Below are 23,811 nucleotides of genomic sequence, written 5' to 3' on the forward strand. Positions count from 1 at the left end.
TAAAATAAGAAAGAAAATTATCCACGATTTGTGTTTTATTCATCAATTGGATACTTTTCTTATGTAACTGCAACCTATAAATATATTAAAATAATGTATATTCCATTCCGAGAACTTTTTCCTCACAGTGCGTCGCCTCGAAATACTTGCCAGATAAATACATTTACTATTATGATGGTTTTGCAGGTACCAATTTTTTATAGATAAATAAAAATATTTTTTGTTTAATTTTTACTAGGTTAATATCGGTTTTCTCTAACAAATAAATAACTTCATGGGATCATTTTTAAGCTATAACTGCGAAATTGTTTATTTGTTTGTGACAACAAGTTGGAATTTTTTCGATATTTTTATGTTATTTTAAATTTATTATAAATAAACACCACGATGTTTTTTGCAGTCACGTTTCACAAATTTTTATTCAATACTATATTTAGCTAAGACATATAAATTTAAAATGTGATAATTCTTTTTAAAACATTATCTACGATAATCAATCTGAAAAGGTATTCCCGACAAAACTTATTTGAATGGAGAATAATGCATTTGTTGTCATTAAACTACCCGTCGGCCGGCGCCACTGAGTAAAGATCGAAACAAGTTAACACTGTGTAGATTTCAAATTAGGGAGTTACGTAGGTCTGACGTAAGCAGTGTAGAGAAGTAAGTGATACGCCCATTTCAAATCGCAGTGTACTTCAACTGCTAAAACAGCCTTAATATTCAAAAATTTAATAACGGATCTCATATTAAAATTTACATTTTCGCAGTTGGTAATACAAAAATATATTTATTTCTCCTTTAACCTTGCAAATGTTGCATTTTTCATGGGAAACGAAATATTATATTGTAAGCAGTGACATCACAAGAGACCAGGGCGATAATATTTGAGTTTATCGTCTGGCTTTTAAAACAAAGAATGTGTATTAAGTTTAGTAATCAATTAGTCACAACTTGCATCGGTCCGCGATACATACAAAAATACCTTCCCTTCGAGAATTAATTACGTTTTACGGAAATAAATATTATTAAACAGTTTTGTCTAAGTTTTATTCGAATAGATTATATATATTTTGTATATATATATATATATATATATATATATATATATATATATATATATATATATATATATATATATATTGATATGATATAGGAGAAAGAAAAATAGTGATTAGAAATTAATTTATAAGTTACACATTAGATAATATTAGATATTTGGTTATTTTAATAAGTTATATACTAGAGAATTTTATAAAAATATATTTATGTGAGGGCATTTTTAAGAAATTAGCATATAATAATTGTAAAAAGTTGTAGTTTAATGTTGTAAATATATTTAAGTGAGCCATGTGCATAGGCAACCAACTATACATGTGAGTGATAGACAGATATACATACTCTCCAAGTGACATTTTAAATAATTAGGAATATAAGTGGGGTTATAATAATAATGTTAGTTTAAAATGTTTAATTTATATTACCATTGACCATTGTTTACGGTCGAACATTCTCGAAATAATGGTTATGTCTGTGGAACGAACATATACTTTTTTCGAGAACATCCATATAGAAGAAATAGAACTAAATCGAACATGATCTCTTACCAGATGGTTCTGGAACATCCAAAAAGATATAAATACCCGTGATTTGGATTCAAGATGGCAGTTTTAGTAAGCAGTCAGGCAGATTAGTAAGAAAGTAGTTCCAGTGCATTCAGTTAGTCAATCAGTTACAAATAGTCCAATTGTTTAATATAGTGAATTAAATGAAGATTAAAAATTATGCATATATTTTAATGCACATTTATAATTATACACAAATAATTATTGAAGATTAAAAAAGTATATTAGAAGAATATTGGATGGATATTGGAAGAAATTAAAATTATATTATGATTGGAGATTAGTATAAATCAACTTATAATAATTGGATATTGGTATATTGAAAAGAAGAATAAATATAAATGCTGTTTGCTGGTTTGCTTGGTGGTTTATAAATGCTGGTGAAGAAAAATATATCTTAAATTGGTAGAAGCTGATAATTGGAAAAAGTAATTTCACAAAAACAAGGATAACCGAAGTACGAAGACATTCAGTGGTGATTAGAATCTATATAGTGGAAAACAGTTCATTTACGCATTCAGTGAATACGAAAAAAATGGAAGAGAATTCAAAAGAAATCAAAGAAGACATAAAAAAATTGGAAGAGAATTCAAAAGAAGTCAAAGAAGACATAAAAAAATTGGAAGAGAATTCAAAAGAAGTCAAAGAAGACATGAAAAAAATGGAACAGAAATTAGAAGAGAATTATAGAAAATTAGAAAAGAAAATAGAAGATAATAATAATAAAATTATAAAACAAATAGAAAAACAAATGGATAAAAAACTTGAAGCTGCGGAGAAAAAAGTAGCAAATGAAATAAAAATTATACGGAATGACTACAAGAAAAGGATAGAAAATGAGAGGACAGAAGTAAAGAGGATTATTCAAGATAATAAGATAGATATAGAACAGAAAATAGAGTTGCAGAAATGTAACTTAGAAGTAAAAATTAACGAAGACAGGAGAAACACAGAAGAAAAATTAGACGATATACAACAAAATATCCAAATAAATAGTAATCAAATAAGAAATGTGGAACAGAGAATAGATGATATTTCACAAATGAGAGACATAGGGAGACCTTACTTAAATTTAACAAATGAGACTGGGATTAAATTCACTGGTAATATAAAAAATTTGCATCCTAGAGTATACATAAATAGTTTAAAACATAAATTAAGATTAGTGAATAATATTAATGATATTAAAGATTATATTAGAATGACATTAAATGACAATGCAGCAACTTGGTTTGCTAGTATTGAAAATGATTTAGATAATTTTCAAACATTTGAAAATAATTTTTTAATTATTATTGGGCTGAATTAGAGCAAGCCAAGTTTAGAGAAATTCTATATTTTGGAAAGTATAATCACAATTTAAAATCAAATATGGTAGATTATGCATTAAAACTGATAACAGTTGCAAAATATTTAAAACCACTACTTAGAGAGGATGAAACAGTCTTAAATGTATCTAGACATTTTGATGCTGATGTTGTGCAAACAGTAACTGTACAAAATATTCAAACAATAGATACTTTTATTAATTTTATTCAAAGAATACAAAGAGGCAATATGACAAGTAATAATAACAACAGAAAAAACAATAATAACTTTCAATATAATAAAAATGATAATCAACAATATAGACAATCATATAACAATAATTATAGATACGGTAATAATTTACAAAATTTTAATAATAATAACAGTAATCAAAATAGACAGAACTTTAATAACAATACTAGTTATAATAGACAAAATTTTAATAATAATACTAATTATAATAGACAACATTTTAATAACAGTACTAATAATAATAGACAAGATTTTAACAATAGAAGAAATATAGAGCGACCTAACTATAACAGACAGGTAAATTGTGTTCGAAGGAATAGAAGCTGCGAAGACAGGGAACGAAGTAGTACAAGGCAGGATAATGTGAGTAGAAGTCATAGTAGGGAAAGACATAGGACATCAGATCCAAGTGGTCAGATACAATCTGAGAATTCTAATAATCAAAATTTTGTTCAGTAAACTTTCTGAATTACAAGTTAGGCCATTGCTATTATGAAAAACCTTCTGAATTTATTTCTCTAGATGAAGATAAAATTATTGAATCTATTAATTTAATTTATATAAATGCTTTGGCCAAAAATAAGATGATTAAGATTATGATAGATACTGGTTCAGAAAGTACTTTAGTCTCGGAGAATTTTATTTTTAATACATTAAAACTATCAGATATAATAAAGATTCCAAAAATTAAAATTGTTGGTGCAAATAATAAGAAGTTGGGTGAAATTGATAAACTAGCCAATTTTAAAATTAATATTCTTAAAAAAGAAATTAATATGCAAGGATTTATGTGTTGATATATTAATGGGAAATTATGAATTGGAAAAGAAGAAAGTAAAGATAGATTTTGAAGAAAAAATGGTAACTTTGGAAGGGCAAATAATTAAATTTATGCAGAAAGATGAGGTGGAAGAAGGAATAAGAGTTGATAGGATATTATTAAAAGAAAATAATGATGTTTATGAAGAAGAAATGTATTTTGATGATAGGTGTGTATCTAAATTTAGCTTGTTCTCTAGGCTGATAGAAATCTAATTTAGCGTCCAGTCTTTTGTTGATAATTTTTGTGAAAAGTTTATATATGTGTAAAAGCAAACTAATAGGACTGTAGTTTTTTAAATCTTTTATGTGTCCTTGCTTGTGAATAAAATAATGACTGCATTGTTCCATTAAGAGGGAGTTTTTCCTTGGTAGATGCATTCGATGAAAAAATTGGCCAAAGCCTGGATAATTTTATTTCCATCTAGTTTGATCACTTCGCCATAGACATACTTACCTATTGTTACTTCTGCATCATTTTGTTTAAAATCCATTTTCGTATTAAAGTCGCTCCTTACTATTGTGTAATATGCTGGTGTGGCATGTAACGCTGTTTCTTGGTCCTCATAAAATCTTTTATTTTCTTCTTCCGAGTGGGTAGTCGTTGGAGCATATGTCTGGATTAACTTAAGGTTATATCTTGCATTTAGTTTGAAGATGAGATATACAATCCTGTGGCTCATGCTAATAATTTCAACTATATATGAATGGACTTAGACAAAATCAATCAACAGAAAGATTTCTTCTTTAATAAACTATTTGAAAATAAAGCTATGTTTTATAAAAATGGTTTTTTTTAATAGACATAACGTTCATTATTATGCCATAACTAATCCTAATCCAATTACACACAGTGAAACTGGATGGTCGCTGAACGCGTGGGGAGGTATTGTTGGTAACCGTGCCATGGGACCACATTTTTTTAAGAAAATCTAAATGGGTGGGTGTATTTAAATTTTTTAGTACATCAATTATCCATATTATTGGAAGACGTTTTACCTCGTATACGTTAAAAGCCAGATTTTAGCATGAGGGTGGTCCTGTTCACCATAATGTGTTGATTCAAGGTGAACTTGACGGTCAGTTTCCTAATAGATGGATTGGAAGAAATGGACCAGGAAGAGTGGCCACTCAGATCACCAGAATTTAATAAAATGGGCACTTTTTTTAAGGGTTACGTTAAAAATGAAGTTTAGAAACTACCGGTAAGATAGTTTCGAAACAAATTCAGATTTCTGCTTTAATCTGGAGCCTTCTTCATTTTCTTTAGAAACTACCTCCAACAACAAGGGATGAGATGAAAGATAGAACACGAAATGTATTTCAAAGTATTAGTGTAAAAATGCTTTGTAATATGAGTGACTCATTCAATGACCGTTTTCAGGTATGCATCAATATTTTAGGAGTTCGTTTTAGACACCTACGTTATTAAATTTTAAAAATATTTGATTAAAAGTAGTGTTTAATTTTTCCATAAATGTAGTATTTTTGTTTATGTTGTTTTTGTAAAATTTATTGATAATAAATTATTTCTATTTATTACATTGTTACATTATTTGCCGGAAGTTATGGTGAACTGTCAGTTTTAGAGAATTAAGTCATGGCTTACTTAAAATTTGTAAAACTTTAGACACCTAATTAATAATTTGCTTTGAAAAATGAAAACATCTAAACATCTAAAACATCAAAAACTAATTAATTAAAACATACGAAATATTCAATAAAACTTGAAGTATAGTAATGATACTTTTATATCGTAACCTAAAATACAGCGTGTTTTATTTAAAATTAATGAGAAAATAATAAACTTCGTTTTAACTGACCCTGTATTCGATATAAAAAATTAGTAATATCAAACATTTTTGAAAACTTCGACAATCAGTAAAAAAGTATGGCACCAGTAAATCATTACTTCTGTACTTCTTATTTATACAGGAAGTTGAACTTGGTAAGATTTTCATAGAAAATTGGTTATAATTTTGTAATTACCCTGTATAACCTAATGAAACATCATATTGTTATAATGAAGAAGTGAAAAAGATTTTAAATATAAAATAAAATACAGGGTGTTTAATTAAAAAAAAAACATAAGTTCGGTCTGCCACTATGTTATTGAACAACCTGTAACATTCTAACTAATTTTGTAATATGAAACTCACAGTTGCCTACAATTTTTGTTAATAACTATTTATTATTATAGCGAATGTAACTAACCTTTAACACAATAATCATCAATATCATCAATCACCCTGCATATATATATATATATATATATATATATATATATATATATATATATATATATATATATATATATATATATATAATATATTATATATAATATATACATATATATATATATATATATATATATATATATATATATATATATATATATATAATATAAGGGTACTTCTTTATGTACACTTTTTTATAAAGCTGAATAATAAGGGAGATACAACCCTTTAAAGGGGTGAATTGAAATTCTTATTTTTTCAAATATCTTCCAAACAGTTTTGAATACGGAGTTCGTATTTTGGGAGTGATTATAAGACATTAGGATAATTAATTTTATGTCACCACCTACCACATCCTATATTAATACAGGGTAATTTTGGAGGGTAAGTGGGGGTTATTGCGTCACATGTTTTTTAATTTTTACATATTTTAAAAAAATATTTTAAAAATTGTTTCCTTATACTTTTCTACGCAAAAAAGGTGCTGTTGTAATATTTCGATAGATATCACCGTTTTCGATTTATTTAAACTCGAAGGTATATATGTATTTTATTGTAATCGTTACATTTCTTAATATTCATCAAGTATGATTTGGAATTGACACTTGTGTTAGCAATAATATTACAAATTAATGGAAAACTTAATTAATACTTAACATTTATTTAATGACGAAAATAATATTTCACAACAACTGTTCAAAATGTGCTCCATTTTGTTGAATACATAATCTAATTCTTTTATTTAGCGAACGCATTAATCCATTTAATGTTACTGGATCGTTTTGTAAATCGGTAAATACTTGTTCAATTTTGTCTCTTAACTCATTTACTGTATTAATTGAAGTGTTATACACTTTTGATTTCAAATAACTCCATACTGTAAAGTCCATTGGATTAAGATCACAACTACGAGCAGGCCAATGAACCGGTGCATCCGCACCCCGGCCACTTATCAGGGAAATGTTCATGTAACCATCTTCTACAAATTCTTGTGTAATGTGGTGTAGCACCATCATGCATGAAAAACATGTTTCTTAGTATTTGTAATGGAATATCTTCCAAAATATCATGTAAAATATTGTCTAGAAAATTGTAATACATGTTACCATTTAAATTTTCGGGAAAGATGTGGTATCCTATGAAACTATTTTCTAAAGTAGCTGCCCAAACGTTTATCTTGAACGTGTGTTGGAAGTGAGTTTCCATTGTAGCCCTTGGATTTTCTTCAGCCCAGAAGTGCATATTTCTAGAATTGAACATACCTTGTCTTGTAAATATGGCCTCGTCTGTAAACAGAATGTTGCTTAAAAAATTTGGTGCAGTTTGAACTTTATTTTGCAATACTTCACAAAAATCAACTCTAAGTGGCATATCGTAAGGTAACAATTCCTGCACTTGTCGATAGTGGTAAGGATGTAATTGCTCTTCATGCAGAACTCTTAAAACACTTTGATGGGAAATATTCGTTCTTAATCCTAACCTGCGTGTACTTATTGTGGGGTCATTTATTACAGCATTCAATATTTGCTGTTCAACGCGAACATTTCTTGCTTCTCTACGACGACTAGCATCTGTATTCCTTCTTTGAAGACAACCGGTTTCTCTCAGTCGTCGTTCAGTACTTACAAAAGTCCTGGCATTGGGAATATTTCTGTTCGGATACTTTTCTCTGTAGCGTCTTACAGCGGCAGCAGCATTTCCCGAACATTCTCCTAATACTAAAAGTATGTCTGTCATCTCAGAATTAGAATAGTGTGCCATATTGCGGGCAAACAAATTTAAAAATGTAGCAAAAGAGACGTGTTAAACAAATTTCACTGTCGAGTACAATAAAAGTGTAGATAAAATAATTTAATTGTTATTAAACGTCACTGACAATTATTCATAGACTACTGGAGATTAAAGTGTTGTTGCTAACACAAGTGTCAATTCCAAAGCATACTTGATGAATATTAAGAAATGTAACGATTACAATAAAATACATGTATACCTTCGAGTTTAAATAAATCGAAAACGGTGATCTATCTATCGAAATATTACAAGAGCACCTTTTTTGCGTAGAAAAGTCTAAGGAAACAATTTTTAAAATATTTTTTTAAAATATGTAAAAATTAAAAAACATGTGACGCAATAACCCCCACTTACCCTCCAAAATTACCCTGTATTAATATAGGATGTGGTAGGTGGTGACATGAAATTAATTATCCTAATGTCTTATAATCACTCCCAAAATATGAACTCCGTATTCAAAACCGTTTGGAAGATATTAAAAAAAAATAAGAATTTCTATTCACCCCTTTAAAGGGTTGTATCTCCCTTATTATTCAGTTTTATAAAAAAGTGTACATAAAGAAGTACCCTTATTTTTGGACGTACTATGAGCTCTAGAAATTAATGTACATAATTCTGGACCACCTTGTATATATATATATATATATATATATATATATATATATATATATATATATATATATATATATATATATATATATATATATATATATATATATATATATATATATATATATATATATATATATATATATATATATATATATATATATATATATATATACAATTATTTAATTTCGTTTTTATTTACATTTGAATAAAAGATATAATGACGTGTAACAAAATTTTAAAATTATTATTTTTTAACATAAAACTTAAAACATATTTTACGTAGTTGCGTATCACACGCCACTGATGTGACTTGATGCAAAATATTAAAAATTTAACGAATTTATTAATTTACGCAAAAGAATATTATTGAATTATTGACTTAAACACCAATTTAAAATATCGGGAAATATTTATCACCTGTCAAATTCACGTCGAGCTACAGCTTCAGCTACAGCTACATTTAAAAATATTAATAGGCTCCATCGTATATTATATCGATGTTTAATAGTATTTATACAGTTTTGTTTAATTTAAGACTAAACTATTTTTGTTTGTTTTAGGGGGATACAACGATGAAGAAGGATATTTTGGACCATGGAAAACCTGTAAATATTTGTTATAAAATAGGGAACGATCTGAAAATATTGACTAAAGATTTAGGCCATCTGGTAAATATCCAGTTTGTTTTTAAAATCACTGTATTTTTTTAATCTCTTCACATCTATAGATCGTATTACATTACTACGATTATTGCGAATAAATAGAACAAAATATTAAGAGCGTAAACGCAAAATTTCGGGCCAATGCTTTTTAAATGCATTTATTTTTTTCGAATCCTGAGAAAACTAACCAATATTTTTGAAAAATTCATACGCAGAATGAAATATTACGTTATTACCGACGGCCGAAAGTCCATTATAGTCCAGTCGTCAGAGAGTTGACCACTAAAAATCATACGAACAAGCTGAATTTTTCAGAAAATATTAATTTTGGGACCTCAAAAAAGATGCAAAAAAGTTTACTACTTTCACCCCTATTTTACAAATTTTAATAATTGTTTTTTTTGTATTAGATTTAGCCCTGAATAACAGAACGAGTCGAGTTGTAGCTCCTCATAATATATATTTCCTTCGAGTTAAACATAACTACTGCATCTGGATACAGTAAACGAGTTTATTTCACTCTATCGTTACCAAAACAATATATTTTCCCGAACATTACTCTACCCTGAAATTTCACTTGGAACGTTTTATTGAAGAAATTTCAACGTAGGCAACGGATTCTTTGTCGTCCATATGTGTGTTTACTAATGCTCTTAGTTGTTACACAGTTTATCCGATAAGTGACGAATGCTACTGGCGGTTGTTCCTGGTGATTGTTCATGGACCAATATCATTTTAATTACTTCGAACTCTCAAAGGCACAGAATAAATAACAATCAGAATTCCCACTCTCAGATGCCGCCTTTGAAGTGTTGTAAGCACGCGATCGCCATATTTTAAACGGAAACAGACTCGGATTGAGAAATTTGTGACAAGCTACGACAGAACTGTAATTTAAATTTTTAGAGATTAATAATTTGGTAAATTTGAAACAATTTAATCTATTCTTCAACTAAAAGTACGAATAAAATATTGCATATTATGTCTATGGTTGTCGTAAATAAATTAAACCGTGTTAATTTTTTCTATGCACACCAGATAAAATATCACTGAACAGCACTGGTTTCGTTTAAAACATGGCTGATTCCGTGTGCGCGAACGAGATGCGCGTACTTATCTTGACAAGCAGAGTGGGCATTCTGATTGTTTATTATTCTGTGTCAAAAGTATAGTGTGCCCATCATTTACTGCTGCATTTCTGCTTAATTTGCTCGAAAACGGTAATCATTTTAACATAACAATTACTGAAGCAACTGTTTCTGCATCTGCATGTCAGATACGCTCCTTATTTGCGATCATTATGTGGGTATTTGTCCCATCGAATCTACGTGAACTGTTTTTTTTTTTTTTTTTTTTTTTTTTTTTAAAACAAACAAAATTTGTTTAATTTACTAATGTTTGTATTTTGAGAACGATTTCCGAAGTGGAAATTGAAACGTCAATAAACGTATTTTAACCTTTAATTGTGGCTTATTCCCAGTTAAATAGTAATTAATTACGTGAACTGTGAAACGCATGAATTGTTAGATGACATTTTACATCGAATTTCTGTCAGTTTAAGAAATCCCATTCTAGAGGTGAATGATGGTCATGTATAATCAGGCTTTTCGTTTGCTCGAAGACATTTATTACGTTATATGTAGCAGTTTGTAGTCAATTCAGTTATAATTAGAAATCTGAACTAACTAAAACTAAATAACGAAAAACACTAATGGTGTGAAAACTTAAAAGGAATATAATACGCGCGACGTTACTCCAATTTAGAAAATAATGTCAATCTAACGTCATCTTATAATTATTTGTACCTAGTATGTTAACGTTTAGGCAAACTATCCACTTTTTTTATTCTCTGGCCTGGCAATATAACAAAAAATATAGTATATCACAAGTCCTTCAATAAAAATAATCGACACGAGTGCAATCCATTCCGCTAATGGCTACTTTGCTGCCAACTTTTATTAAACTTATCATCATATTATCACCTTAATAATCACCGTAATCATCTTAATAACACCCTTTCTTTTTAATTCGGCGGTCGGTCATTTGGGCAATGAGTATTAAAGCCAGTAAAAATTTGTGCCCTAGATCTTGTTTTCCTCTCTTATACCAGCCGCAGCTCGAACGTCGTCTTGTCATAAGCGCTTCATTAACGATTAAAAAACAAGGTTTTAAAATTCAATATGCCCAAAATACATATCGGCCCAAAATTATAGAACAGAGTTTGAACTTGAATTTAGATTCTTAGTGAATTTAAAAATAATGTTTTTACTTGTTTTTGAGCCATGAAAAATGCAATTTTACGTTTTTCTTGGTTTTAAATTATTTATAACTCTAAAACAATTAAGTTTACAGAAAAACTGCAAGAGACCTTTTTTTTTCAGAATAATCCAAAGAATTAAAAAAAAAATTTCGGGCCGAAAAAATTTATTGTCATAATTTGTTTAAAAAAACATTCTTTAAAAAAATTTGAACAACGTTTTACCTGGGCGACCTCTTGAACCTTATTTTGGAGTAAATACATTAAATTCCCTTTACGTAACTCGTTTCAAACAATAGCACAATAAACTTAAAGATAAAAATACCAGAAAATACAAAAAATAAAAAAAAAACGCGAAAAACATTTTAGAAAACGCATTTTTTTTAATTAGGAGTAATGAAACAACGTATTACTTTTACTCCAACCACTTATACACATATTTAGTGATATCGGTTATTATAGTTTGTAAATTTCTTGACCTTATTTTTGCACTTTTTATAATTCCACCATTACCAATATAAATAATGCTGGGCTGAGGCTACCCACTTTCATTGTATGGACAGTGGAAGTGTGACGTCACAACTGTCAATTACTTTCCAAACAAAAGTTGAAATGCCCAATCTCAAGACTTTTTAATTTCTATAACGTTAACATTTTGCTTCCTCTGCTGCTTTTTTTTAGGTATAGTGTTTTTTACAATAATACCATCCTAATTTAGTGTTCTATTTATATGAAATATAGTTTAAAAGTTTAAATTAAAGACATTCTAACCTTACTTTATTGATACATGCATTTTATTGTTATTTTTATAAAACAACATGCTTTATTATTTACACAACCTTGTAAAATTATTGTAGTAACTGTCAGAATAGTTAGATATTGCAAAAAGCGGAAAGATTTTGTAAAAAAAATGAAAAAATAACGAAAAATACAAATTATCCACACTAAACAAGGTTTGTTTGGAAAGTGAAACTGACATATGTCAATAAAATCTACGTCATCACTTCCACGGTCCATTCCGTCTTTATGTTAAAAATATTGACAGTAAATTCCTTTTCGTTTATTTTAACGTTTCTGGTAACTCTGTCATATTTGGTAATTATTACTGTTATTACCTTTTGACGAAATTTTCAGATATCCCATTATTGACATTAACATGACATAGATATTTATTTCTTACGTATTAAAAAAAACATTAAAATTTTTAAAACAATACAGTAAAAAATCGCCTAATTATATAAGAAAACGACTATTTATATATACCTACAGATCACGTAAATGAACGCAGTACATATACGTATTATTAATAAACAAATTATTATTTCATTGCTTACTTGTTGAACTTATACTATTCAGACAATCTGTATAATTGAAAAACAAACATATACACTAATTACCATTAACTGGATATAAATTGTATGTTCCAGCAAAGGTAAATTAGTAGTTCCAGTATAATTACACCTTTTTTAAAACTTAACTTCGCAAATGCAAGGCTATTTTTCTACTTATTTATAATAATTGTATTATTTAGTATTAACCAATGATTTACATAATCATTAACCTGTTTTAAATAATATTTTCTATTGGAATATAAATAATAGTAAAAATGTATAAAATGTAAGATTTGGCAGAAATAAATAATTAATACAATAGAAGAATCGGCTATCCATAATATACACCTACTCTAAAATCTACTAGCTGCCTGATTAACTTTGTACCGCTTTATAATTTATAAATATTCTGTTAAATTATTAGATAAGTTCTATTACCTGTTTTATATTAACAATAAATTAATTAAGTTTAATAAAAGTTCAAAAATGAGAAGGACTTGTGATATACTATATTTTTATTGTAATGTCAGGCGAGAGAATAAAAAAAGTAGATAATTTGCCTAAACGTTAACGTAATAGGTATAAGTGGCCATAAGATTACGTTAGATTGACATTATTTTCTATAGTTAATCCACAAATATTCAAGGATCGGCAAGCATTCGGAGGAACCAAGGAAATCGCCAGGTAGACAAGAGCATATATGAGGAGATAGTGCAGTGGGAGGTTGATGCCCGAGACCAACCACCTACGGTGGAAGGTCTCGAACGAGTCATGAAAGTTGCGCTGAATAACAATAGGACCAGCAATGTGCATGCCACCAAGATGCCTTGATCGTGGAATGATGAGATAGATACAATGAGGAGAGAGTGCATCACCCTCTGCAGACAAGCGACAACGACGAGGAGTCGAAGACAGCAAGTGAGAGAAAGAAAGAAAGAGTGCGTATAAAACTCGAAAAAGGAATTTAAGAGGACGATCCAAGCCGAGTAGAAGAGGCACTGGAGGGATCTGTGTAGCAAGTTAACGAGCACCTCAGGGAAAAGGGTAATAAAATCGTAATGAAGCATTTCAAAGCGTATCGTACATACGACATGCCGCTGGACGAGAAGCTTAAGGCTGTCAGAGAGTTATTCCCACCCCGAGCTTCGCATGCTGTGCGGAGGGACGTAAATGCGGAGTGAAGTGTGTCTTTTCTGCAGAGGAACTGCAGAGGGACCTCCAGACGCGGTTAAATGTCTGAAACGACTGGAGCCTGCCTGGCTTTTGGTTTACATAAACGTCCTGCTTAAGGTGCAGATGTTTCTGAAGCCTTGGAAAATCTCGAGGTTGCTACTTCTACCTAAGGAGGCTAGAAAGTATTGGCCATGTGTCTTCTTTCGAGCATAAGCAAAATATAGGAGAGGATATTGCACAAATGAATCAAAAAAGTGATAGAGAGGTCTGGGGGATTGTATAAAGGCAGTATGGATTTTGCAAGGATAAGAGTACGGTAGATGCGGTGATGGGGTGTTCCTGGCGGTGGAGGGGAGAGCACACCGCAACAAGTCGACAGCTCTGCTTCTCTTTTCAGTTCTGATCTTTAAGTACAAGTGTCCTAATCCTGATCTGTGAAGGACTGGATGAATGATCATGGTTTGAGTCTCGCGACGAAGAAGACAGAGGCGGTAGTCCTTAAAGGCCCGAGAAAAAGAGATATAAGGGGAGAACATTAAAAGAAAATAAAGGGCCACATCCATTGGGATATGGCATGATGAGTGGGATGCAACTAGTGATGTATCACATTGGACGAAGTCACTGATACCGAATCTGCAGTGCTGGCTAAATTGGACAATTGTGTATATTTTGGGGCTTCGGATATTGTGTCAAATACCCTTTTAGAGTGGGTCAGATAGGTAAGAAAAAGGAAGGAGCTAGAGAGTGTGTTTGAGTTAGTGAGAGATATGGTAGAGAAGATGATGATGAATGAGCGCTGGTAAAACAAAATCCACAACTATGTAAGAAAGGTGCTATCGCTAAACGAGAAGGAAGAATGGAAGCTAGATGAAGTTCTAGCAGCCATCGAGGAGGCTTGAAGAGAGTGAAAGATTCGGAGGCAAATTACAATTTTTCCTATATGTTACATCTATGATACCGGGTCAGTCCTGACCCAGTTTTAGGAGTTCTAAGAATATTTTCAATACGTTTGTAGGTATACGTAAAACGCAGCCGGTTCTGTTTACCGATGTACACATTCTGGTGTACAGATTCTGAGGTTCTTTAACCAAGCTGTTGTTCTTCTTTCTGGACCTCGTTTTCCAAATATTTTTCCTTGCAGGATGGCTTGAAGGAGAGCATATCTGGATTTATTTCGCATATATTAAAATGTGGAAAAAAAGAAACCTTCAAGTGAAGTTGAGTTGTATGCCTTACTTCTGTCAGATAGTGAAGAAGATGACGTTGCAGAGCTGGAGGAAAGCAATAGTGAAGCAAGTGATAATAACGATTATGAGCCGGAAGCACATGAAGGTAATTTATCAGTTCTTGAGAATGAGGAAATTTTAGCGACCACTTCTGAAAATACCGATAGTGAACGATCTAATGTTTCTGATGTTATGTACGAAGGACAAACATGGTATTATTTATTAAAAAAAAGGGTAAGACATTGGCATGTAATTTAGTACAGAAAAGCATAGGCATTACTACGAAAAGTCAAAATATTGAGACATGCATAGATGCATTCAATTTATTTTATTTTTTTCCAGAGTGTAATGTCAATGATTCTTGATCTAGTCGAAATGCGCGCTATCTTTGGTATACATATATAACCTGGCAGATTCAGAGAATCGCATTAGAAGGTGCATAATTTATTGTCCAATACAAATAATGCATTTACGCGTCCTATTTATAAAGCTTCTCTAAGTCGATTTATGAGTATTATGAAGTATATTCGCTTTGATAATTTAGATACGAGAGCAGAGAGAAAAGAACGGGATAAATTAGCCCCTATTAGAGAAATCGCTGATATATTTGTCCAAAATTGTAGGGAATCAGATCAACAATCTGATCGACTTGCAACTTATAGATTTTAGGGGACGTTGTCCATTTCTGATTCATATACCTAGTAAACCGAAGAAACAGGGTTTAAAGGGTTTGATCCTAAGAAAAACTGAAAATTTTTATTGCTGCAACTTTGAAATATATACCGGAAGGATTAGTGATTAATCTGAACATAACCAAGAGTTATCAAAATACGTGCAGAACATTAATATGGTCTTGTCGAAATATACAACTGACATTGCTTTATCTGAAAAAATTTTATGCAAAAATTTAAATCTTTTGGGTACTATTAGAAACAATATGAAGAGTTTGCAAAATCATTGCTTGCAATAAGAGATCGATCACTGTATTCTTCAAAATTTTTGTTCACTAGAAACATTACTTTAGTTTCATATATGTAACCAAGCCTAACAGATTTGTCGTATTATTATCGACCTTACACAATGAACATGAAATTTCTGCTGCAGACCAGAAGTTTAAACCAAAGATTATTTTGGATTACAACAAAACCAAAAGTGGAGTTGTTATGTTAGATAAATTAATCTGAAAATACACATGCAAAATATCAACGAGAAGATGGCCCTTATGAATTTTTTAAATTTTTTGGATATTGTCTAACCTACAATACTTTCGTTTTATGGAATATAAAAAATCCTAAATAAAACACCCAAGTAAACATAAAACATCACAGAAAACCATTTCTGGAGGATCTTGGAAAACAATTAACCTCACCCAATATAAAACGAATAGCTGAAGCAATACGAGAAGAACCCACCGGGTACCATAAATCCGTAATCGTTGCAATATAGACCACCGGTATTAGTGTCAAAAAGCAAGCAGAAGTGCCGAAATCTGCAACAAAACGAGGTTTTTGTTATTATTGTAGGGGTGGTGACAATAAATATTCAGAGGTGTGACTTTTGTAAAATATTTTTTAGTAATGCTCATTCAAAACGTGAGAGAAGTCCATATTGTCAAAATTAAATGCAAGTACTGCCAAAAAGAAGAGAATGGGGAACCATCTTAAAAAATTTAAACAAATACAATAATTTAGGATTATAAGTTTCATGTTTCTTTGTGTTTTGTTAAATTAAAGATACCCCTTAATAATACTTACTATTTAAAACACCCTTATAAATCAAATGAGAATGGGTCACGCTTGACCTATCATCGTAATCTAAATAAGTAAAATAATCTCCGTACTCCTAGGTTAATGGCTCTTTTTCTGAATACGTTGAACAGAAAAGAAGAAAGTCCCTTACGTACTTTATCAGTATGTGTCCTATGAAATATTGACCCATGTTGGGAAATAAAGTATGTTCCCAAAGAAATGGAAAATTATTAAGTGCAATATTTTTGTAGTCTATGTCAAAAGCTTTTTTACCATTTAAGTATACCAAATCTTAGTTTCATTTGGTCAAATGCCTTTTTTTTCAATAAGGTACAGAAATACGTTTCTGTGTTGGTTACTTAACTCAAGTCAACCCTTTAAGATATTTATTTGACATGGTCTTTATATCGTCTGTGATCCTACTACAATTTTTGCATTATCGTGTATAAACATTGCAGACATTGTTTCTGTTTATGCATGTAACTTCTTTTAACTTTCCTACGTGTTAAACTAATCATTGTTTTAAACTCTTCTAACTTTTAGCATCTGTTGTTTATCTAATCTTCTCTTGTTAAGAGAACAAAATAATTAAAGATTAAAACAGGCAATAAAACAAGTAGGCCCAAACAAAAACTTTCAAAAAATAATATACATCACCTATTTAGTTCCAAGTGATGTTATAGAATAGGTAACAATCAAGTATATAATGTTTTAGTTATATTTACCTGGAACTTTAAATTTCAAAAGCTAATCAAAACTGTCTGATTCAGCGTCGTATAGGTTTTAGATGGACAGCATTTGGTAAAATGCGACATATTCTAAAAGAAACGCTACCGATTTTTTTAATGAAGAAAGTTTACAAACAGTGTCTACTACCGATAACAACATATGGCTTTGAAACTTTACCAATGAGTAACAAATATACCAGTGAATTAAGAGTAATTCCACGAATAATGCAAAGAGCAATGATGATAATAATAAAAAAGATAGGGTACCAAACAGGATAGTAAGAAGGAGCACTAAAACAACAGGTGTCATATAAAATATTGCAAATGGGGATGGGTTGGCCATATAGCACTTTTATTTAAGGTATAGTACGAGGTAGACCAAAATATGGATGCCTACTAGACTAAGAAAAACAGCAGGACATTTCATTCAGAAATCAGAGGATATAGAAAATAGTGAAAGCGCAGGTGGAGAAGATCGACGTCCGACAGTGAATGCAAGAGATAATGATATTAAAAATAATGTTCTTTAGTCTTGTGCACGTGTTATATTTACTAAAAACTTAAACTTATCAAGACTGAGTGACTTATCTATTGCAGTGAAATACAAAAAATAATTTAAGTAAAGATAATCTGTCCTTGTCCTTGGGGAATTTAAGTAAAGATAAAAATGTTAATTTTGTAATTTAAGACTTGCTTTAACCTTCTTTTAGAATAACATATTATATTTAAGTATTCAGTATCATGCAATTATGGCAGTCTGTAATTTTAAGTAGTAATTATAAAGTAGAATAATAGAGAACCTCATACTTAATACATTTTTTTTAATTAACCGCAAATGCAATGCTTTATTTGACCATTAGGCCAAGTATATTTGGCAATTGTGACCATGAAATTCTCTTGTTAGTAATTTAATTATAAGTTACGACAAAAATCAAGGAAAATTGTGGTAATAACTACAATATTAGAGTTTTCTTCGAATACATGTATTAGGAAATCTAAAATGTACATCTGTAGTTAAGTAATCAATTTTCATCTGGCAAAAATAAAATAGTTTCTGTTCTTATAGTCAAAAAATGACTAAATGAAGCTGGTTTGGTTTAGACCTGCTACTGCGCCGTCGCTTCCCATAGATCAGTGTTAATGTATAATAACGCGTTTGACTATCGACGATTGGAATACAGTGTTACAGTTGAATAAGTCTAAAGTCTCTAGGCAGACACAATTAAGGATGTCGAAGACCTTAAGAGAGATTTTGAGATTGCACTATGCCTTCAAGGGACCGTTTGTGCATACTTTTGATTTGGAAATCTATTTTCAATAAAACAAAAATCTCAAAGACAGTTGAAGGAGGATATCAAACTCATAATGTATTTGTTATCAACCAATGATAATTTTATCCAAGATATATCATTATAATCATATTATCGACAGATATAATGATTCTCAGACATTGTTTTGAAACTGTTTACTTGTGGCATAACATAATTAGTTACTAATCTGGTGAATCCTATGACATTTACAAGACAAGGATACTGAAGGATTGAAAAGGAGAGAGAATAAATTCAACATTTCAATAACATTCAAATCAACAAACACATTTAAATCTATTTTATCTAAAACCAAACCTAACATAGAACAAGAAAGAACAAAATATTTTAAAATGCACAAGAAAAAATAAATTCCTGTAGTTGGCCGTATACCATGAATCACAAAAGTTTTATTTTAAAATCCTTTATAAAAAGTATATAATAAAAAATACCCTTTCGAGCTAGATCACAGAACGTTTTCGGACTAAAAATCCATCATCAGTGCAATATTACCAGGTATACATAAGTCAAGTTACTAATTATCTGGGTAAAACCCCTTAAAAAGTTATAAACTTTGTTTTGTTTTACATTGTTGTTATAAGTATGTTGTGATGTTAAAGTATTTAACATATATCCTGCACGGTAGCGTAAGATTCTCAATAGGGGTTAAGGAACAAGGTCTGAGGGTCAGCAACAACCCCTATTGGGAGTCTTACGTTGCCATGCAGGATATCTGTTAAATAATTTGACATCACAACATACTTTTAACAACAATGTAAGACAAAACAAAAGTTTGTAACTTTTTTAAGGGTTTTTATCCAGATATTTAGGCTTGAATCATGTATACCTGGTAATGTTACACTAATGATAGACTTTTTAGTCCGAAAACATTCTGTGATGTAGCCCGAAAGGCAATTTTATATTATAATATACCTTTTATAAAGGATTTTTTAATAAAACTTGTATTTTAACCCTAAGTTAGTCGCTATCGGTGTCACACACCGATGACAGAATTATTCATTCGGGATTTACAATTAACTGTTATTTTTATATCGCCACTTTCTGTACCTCTCCCTATTAACCAAACTCGTGTTAGTATACATTCTTACCTGCCTGGGTACAGTTGTGCTAGTTTTATAGTTATTTTCGGTGCGAGACTCCGTAGCGACAAACGGTGTAGCTATTACTTGTTGGCATAACTTGCAGATCAGGTAAATATTTAGCATCTTATTATTGCATTTTATCGGTAAGTTTTGTTAATTCTTATTTATAGATGTCCTTTGAATCCGAACAAAAACTCATGTTAGAATTATGGGAAATGGTTCCTACCACGATGAAAATTATTTTGACGATGAGGGAAGTAAAAACGAAATCGATCAAATTGAGGAACGCGATGACGGAAGTGAAACGGAACAAGATATGACAGACGAGGAAGAAGAAAGTGGAAGTGATACCATAGAGTTTATTGAAAAAGATGGAGTTAACAGATGGAAAAAGGCCGTTCCACCGCGAAATGTTAGAACAAGACAAGAAAATTACGTAGCTATGTTTGCCGATGTCGAGATTACCTACACGTGACTTGAAGACTCCCAGTAATATTTGGAAATATTTTGTGAACCACGCTATGTTAGAAATGATTGTGGAAAGAACGAACAAATATATAGACTCAATTAGAAATACCCGTTCGTGATCGGGATGCTAGATACACTGATATAATAACAATATATTGTTATACTAGTGTTTTTCATTTTGTATCTGTTGTTTTTCAATAAAATATTTTCAAAAATATTTTTCAGTCGTTTCTATATACAATATAAAATATTTGTATGAATATTATAGCAATAACTATTTTTTTTTAATTGTCGGTCTCAGACACCGTAGCGACTCCTGATGCTCAGTTTTTCCTAGCGACTAACGGAGGGTTAAATTAATATAAAGTATTAAAGTATTATTTTATTTAAAGTATTTTGAAGTATATAAAATACCTTGTGAATGAGAATAATTTTATGTCAGTGTTACATGAACACCTTTAAATGTTAGAATAAGTACACATCAATCTTATATCAAACTTAGAGAATTTAATAGATCTCAAATATGTAAACACACAAAAATGAACATAGAGTTCAATCGAAAGATTGATGTATAGTTTTAAAATAAAAAGATGGTAAAAAGAGAAAAATCAAAGAAGCTGCTCTTATTATGTCAAATGAAACCAAATGTCTCGCAAATTTCTTGGCAGAATGCAGTATTATCGGGTTACAAATATTAAAACAGGAAATCAATAGAAAGAAAAAACCACGATTACTAAGTCAATAACATATTGACTTAGGAGGATACATAATTTACATTTTAAGACAACATTCATATAAATTTACAGTTTGATATTAATATTGAGGGTAAATTATATACCTATGTATTAGACCAAATACGTATATGTCGGGATAGTATGAGGTTTTCCTAGTTTTTTCTCTTGATTCACTATGGGATCACTAACAGAAAAATTTTACTGTCATCATTGCATGTGGTTTTCTTTGAAAAGACAAATCACATGCTATGATTTTTCTGACGCGTATTCTTGAGTTAATGTTGATTTCAAGTAATCGAACTATTTTCCAATAAAGCCGTCCCAAGAACATAAATCAAAATATTGACAATATCCGTGTCAAGTCATCTACTTTAAAATGTATAGTATATATCTTAATTGTCAATATTAATGGGTCAGATAAAATTAAATTATTTGAAGAAATTTTAGTATTATTATATTTTTATTTAGAGTACAATTATCGAAGTGGAAATTGAAACGTCAAAATAAACATCTTTTAAACTAAAACTGTGGTTAATTTCCGGTAAAAATAATAAATCGTCAGAAATTTCCGATCCAAAGTGCAAATCAGGTCGACTTCACGACCGATTAATTTTTATACTCGGTCAAGGTAGGTATACATTCACATATTTTGTATGCATTTTTATTTTTATTTTTATATTGTCATTTTAAAACGTCAGAATGTATAGTATCTTATTTCTTTTAACAATAAATTTTCACTCCTTTGATAAACTATCAATTTACAGGATTTGTACATAAATAACTACAATAATGTCAGCAATAATAAAATAACTAAGATCAAGTTAGTGTTCTTGCAATTTTCAAAAAAAATCAACAATTTTAGTACATAATATAAACATATATTTTTTGGAGAATCTCTGAATAAATAGCACGAACAGTATGGCAACATAAACAATTATTTTTTATTAACAATTTAGGAAATTAAATAAAAATCTTACCGATTTAACTTTCGATGTTATCATTTTAGGAAAAAGTATAAATCCTACCAAAACGATAAAAAATAAGGCGAAAACCGACCCTATCGCCAACTTCACTGGAAACCGCAACTTCATTTTTTTATTAAACTTGGTAGTTATTAAAGACAAAAGTTTTTGAAACTCTATTAATTTCATCCACGTCTTGTCTCCCGCTATGGTAATTGGAAAACCGCAATGGACTGACGGCGGACACCACTAAATGATGAGTAGGGGTAATTGTGTATCGGTTTTTATTCTCATGGTGCTTTAATTTTTAATCAGATCTAGTTTCCCATAGTTATGCGATCGAATGAACTTTAGGTTGGACTATGCTGGAGGAGGGGATAAAAATGGTTAATATTAATTGTAGCTAGAATCTTCTATCAAATATGATGATTCATTGGTAACCCAAAAAATAACTTACTTTTAAGGTACGTATATATATATATATATATATATATATATATATATATATATATATATATATATATATATATATATATATATATATATCTCATGGTTAGATGTATTTTAAATATAAAAATTTAACAAAATGTTTTTGCACGTAATTTAACACGTAATGAGTTAAAATTGATTATAATCTTTCTTCTACTTTTCTCATTAGGTTTGTTTATTGTTCCATCTTTTTCTGCACTTTTGTTTCCTAATTTTTTTAACAAATCTATTATGTCCTGTTTTTTATCAATTGACCCTTCAAAAAGAAGTGATTTTTTTTCGATGTATTAGAACGGAAACGTTGACTATGATCTTACTATAATCTTTTTTTCCATCCAGGTTACTTCTTTACTCTTGCTACGTTATTATATATGTAGATAAGTGTATACTTATAGGTACATTGTAAGTATTTATTTTTCATTAAAAGTTCTTTTAGGTTTTGCCCTATTAGATACATAATTATATTTTCAATAGTCCAATTATTTTCAAAGCTTATAAGTAATCTAGGTGATGGTGAAGTTTCAATTTCATTCTCGGTACTTTCATGATTATCTTTGAGGTACTATTTTATGTAATTTTACATTCTATAACCTTTAAATAATCTAGTATACAAAAGTATAAACTCAGACCTCAATTATTTTTTTATATTATTATTGTTATAGTATTCCACTTTATTCATTCAACATTAACCTTTTATTTGAATTGATAAGAAATTTTTTATAAATTTCTGCTATTCTTTATTTATAGTTCAATTATTAGAGTGCTGTATTCAGAATCTATATTCCGAAAAGCATAAGACGAGGTTTAAGGTGGAATCAAGATTAACGGAACCAGCATAGATAAGATTAGGTACGCTGATGATACTGTCCTTGTAGCAAGCAACGCACAAGAACTACAAAATTATAATAACTGCGGTAGTTCGTTATAACGAAATGTTCGGTTAACACTATCTAAATGTGTCCAAAACTAAAATTCTAGT

At 29.9% G+C, this 23,811-nt stretch overlaps 1 protein-coding gene across 1 annotated transcript in view; it reads right to left on the minus strand.

Annotated features, from left to right (window-relative positions):
* The window catches only part of LOC140439788 (sensory neuron membrane protein 1-like), a 155,615-nt gene extending 133,011 nt beyond the window's left edge, over positions 1-22,604 (minus strand). The window contains exon 1 of the mRNA XM_072529927.1: positions 22,359-22,604. Within this exon, the coding sequence (XP_072386028.1) occupies positions 22,359-22,532 (174 nt within the window). The 5' untranslated portion in view covers positions 22,533-22,604. The remainder of the gene's footprint in view (positions 1-22,358) is intronic.
* Positions 22,605-23,811: the final 1,207 nt, after the last annotated feature.

The sequence above is a fragment of the Diabrotica undecimpunctata genome, chromosome 4 (genome assembly GCF_040954645.1).
Source record: "Diabrotica undecimpunctata isolate CICGRU chromosome 4, icDiaUnde3, whole genome shotgun sequence".
Taxonomy (NCBI): Eukaryota; Metazoa; Arthropoda; class Insecta; order Coleoptera; family Chrysomelidae; genus Diabrotica; species Diabrotica undecimpunctata.